Below are 3,423 nucleotides of genomic sequence, written 5' to 3'. Positions count from 1 at the left end.
AATCACTTCCCATTCCATACATTGAAAAAAAAATTCAAATTCAAGCATTAGTATTCTTTCACAAAAAAAAAATACTTTTAAAATTTTTATGTTCAATTAGAAGTGATTCTATATTAAAAGTTTCAAGAAGAATAGTCTACCTGGAGCTGCATATCCAAAAGTCCCTTTAATTCCTAAAGATGAACTCACTTGGTTAGATGAAGAAGCAAGTGTAACTTCCGAGGGAAGAAACTTTGCTATTCCAAAATCAGCCACGTGAGCAACTAAGTCTCCATCCAACAAAATATTGCTTGGCTTCAAATCACAATGCACTAAACCTGTCTCCAATTGATTATGAAGATAATCAAGTGCATTCGCCACATCAATTGCGATATTTACCCTCTGTAACAAGTTCAAACTCTTTGAATCATTATTCTCTCTTGTGTCTTTTGAGTGATTGTGCAACCAATTGTCCAGACTACCATTGATCATATACTCATAGACAATGGCCAAGAAGTCATTACCCTCATGGTCGATGCTACAACAAGTGGTCAAAACTTTTACCAAGTTTCGGTGCCTAATTTGCCTCAATGCTTCACATTCCACCAAAAAGCTCTTGGATGCTCCTCTCACTTGAAGCTTGAACACTTTAATTGCAACAATTCCCAAACTACCATCAAGAATGCCTTTGTAAACAGTGCTCATGAATTTTCCACAACCAATTATGCTTGATTTAGAAAATTCATTAGTTGCCTTCTGAATACTCCAATATGACAACTTAGGCATGAGCTCTGTCGTTGCATCCAACGTTAAAGGCTGCTTTTTCTTCTTCTTGTAAATGAACACAATGAGAGCCGCAATTATCAGCAGAATCAAAGTCCCACTCAAAATCAAAATTGCCAACTTTTGAATATGGGATAGATGTTGTCTTTCTCCTTCTCTTGGGCATGTTGGCAACCCAAATTGTGGAATACCACCACAAAGGTTGTTACCAACAAGCTCAACTTCAGCCTTGTGTTTAAAAATCCCTTCTGTAGGTATCTCGCCTTCCAAATGGTTAAATGATAAATTCAACCGCTTCAAGTACTGAAGTTCACCTAGAAATTCTGGTATTTTTCCTGTGAGGTTATTACAAGATAGATCTAAAATTTCTAGGCTTTTTAAAGAACTGAAAGAAGGAAGGATAAATCCATGGAATAGATTATGACTGATGTTGAGTTCAATCAAGCTACTCAGTGCACCAATGGTACTTGGAAGTGTGCCTAAGAACATGTTGTTTGAGAGGTTCAGTGACAGCAAATTTTTGAACCCACCAATCTCTACAGGAAGAGGACCTGTAAAGTGATTGTGAGAGAGGTCTAAATACACAAGTGATGTAAAGATAAGTTTGGGAAAATTTCCTTGGAATTTGTTTCTGGAAAGATCTAATGCTAACAAATACTTAAAATTTTCAAAACTTATCGGTATACTACCTTGCAACTCATTGAATTGTAGGAAAAGCTCACTAAGAATGGACAGATTTCCCAATGAAATTGGAATCTCACCAAACAATTTGTTTCCTTCAAGGTATAAACCAATGAGTTGTTGAAGGCTTCCCCATGAGCTTGGAATAGTACCGCCTAGCTGGTTTTCTGATAAGCTTAGGCATTGTAAGTTAACAAGAAGATGAATTTCACTTGGAAGATATCCTCCTATGACATTTTCATGTAATTGAAGATCCTCAAGATTTGAAAAGTTTGCTATGAATCTGGGCAAAACCCCTCCAAAATTGCAATAAGCAAGATACAGGGTCCCTAATGTAGCAGTACTATTGAGAAGAGATGACATGAAATCCAAATCAGTGGATTTTCCATTACCAAGCAGATTGTCATAAAGTGAAAGAAATTGTAGTCTTTTAAGTCCATTAAATGACGGTACCCCTCCATAAAAATCATTATGACGAACATCAAAAAGCCACAGTGCTGTGGCATTTGACATTGAGATAGGAAGTCGTCCTCTTAAAAGATTATAACCAATATGAAAATACTTTAGATTTGGAAGGGTAGAGCCTAAATTTGTAGGAAGATATCCCTCAAGTTTGGTTTCTTGTACATCAAAATCTTCCAATGATGACAGATTGAAAATGGATATGGGAATCGTAGAAGTCAGGTAGTTAGTGTATACTAAAAGTTTAAAAAGTATCTGCAGGCTTCCAAAAGATGTAGGAATTTTTCCCTTTAAATTATTTTCACCGAAAGAAAGTACCTTGAGTGATGAAAAATTGCCGATGTAAGCAGGTATCTCTCCCATCAAGTGGTTTCTGAAAACCCCAAGGTACTCAAGTTTGGACAGTGATCGAAACTCCAAAGGAAATGTACCCGTTAGATTATTCTTTCCCAAATAAAAATATGTTAGACTAACACAATGTGAAAGGTTTTTTGGAATTTCACCTGAAAATACATTACTTTCCAGAACCAACATACTTAATCTTCTAAGTCTACCCATCTCTTTAGGAATTATACCTGATAGAGTGTTGTTGTTTAGCCACAACTCTCTAAGAAAACTCAAGTTTCCAATTGCAGGGGACAAAGAGCCTTGAAGGTTGCTCGACTTCAAATGGATTGTTACAACTCGTTGGTGTTTGCGACCACAACTTATTCCAACCCAATTACAGAAATGGGTAGACTCATTCCATGATCGAAGAGAATCTCCGATCATGTTGGCCTTGAATGAAAGCAATGCTTGGTGATCAGAAACATTTCCGGGCAGGGAGAAGGAAGCTTTGCAGATGAAGGCAAATATGGCATAAAAACAAAATAGGGAGGAGCTCATTTTGTGGAGAAGATACAAACTTAATTTATTATACTGAGTGCACTTGGGGTTTTCAGAAACCACTTGATGGGTTTGACGTGCAGGCTATCTTCAGCACAACTTGAACCAGTTGAGAAACCTTCAACACGCAAATATATTGATAGAAAACCCAGTGGAGGATTTGAGGAATGATATGCATAATTTTAATCCTTGAATCTTCAACATTAATGCTTAACAAAGTAGCATTTTATAGTGATGATATGAAACCTCTTTGGTATGAAAAAATGCAGCCTTCAATTCCTCAAATTAAGCTGCATCTCCTGATTTAAAAAACCATGGAAGTAGGGTCTTGACCAAAATAAATGTTTGAATGAGTTTCACTTCTTCTGGATTACTTCCTGGAGCTGATCCTGGACTGCATCCTGGCGCTGACACTGGACTAGAGTAGGCGCTGATCCAGACTCAACCTGACACAGACACTGGACCATTTTGACAACTAATTTAAGCCAACTTAAGTGGGTTTTAAATGTGTAACATTTTACACTTACATTCTCCCCCTTTGGCAATTAGTTGACAAAATATACTTACAAATATACTAATAGGCTTTTAAAGAAAAAAAAATAATCTTTATTAACAAAAATAGCCACTAAGTAT

General features: G+C 36.6%; 1 protein-coding gene across 1 annotated transcript; it reads right to left on the bottom strand.

Annotated features, from left to right (window-relative positions):
- Positions 1 to 757: 757 nt before the first annotated feature.
- On the bottom strand, positions 758 to 2,794 carry LOC109159425 (putative receptor-like protein kinase At3g47110). The gene is made up of 2 exons (XM_019307538.1): positions 976 to 2,794; positions 758 to 862 (listed from the first exon to the last, which is right to left on the bottom strand). The coding sequence occupies exons 1-2, from the start codon at positions 2,788 to 2,790 to the stop codon at positions 758 to 760; spliced, it is 1,920 nt and encodes a 639-aa protein (XP_019163083.1). The 5' UTR covers positions 2,791 to 2,794.
- Between the last annotated feature and the right edge of the window lie 629 nt (positions 2,795 to 3,423).

This window comes from Ipomoea nil, unplaced genomic scaffold, assembly GCF_001879475.1.
Source record: "Ipomoea nil cultivar Tokyo-kokei standard unplaced genomic scaffold, Asagao_1.1 scaffold2827, whole genome shotgun sequence".
NCBI classification, from domain to species: Eukaryota; Viridiplantae; Streptophyta; class Magnoliopsida; order Solanales; family Convolvulaceae; genus Ipomoea; species Ipomoea nil.
The sequence above is the reverse complement of the archived record's forward strand: the minus strand, read 5'-3'. Positions and strand labels throughout refer to the sequence as shown.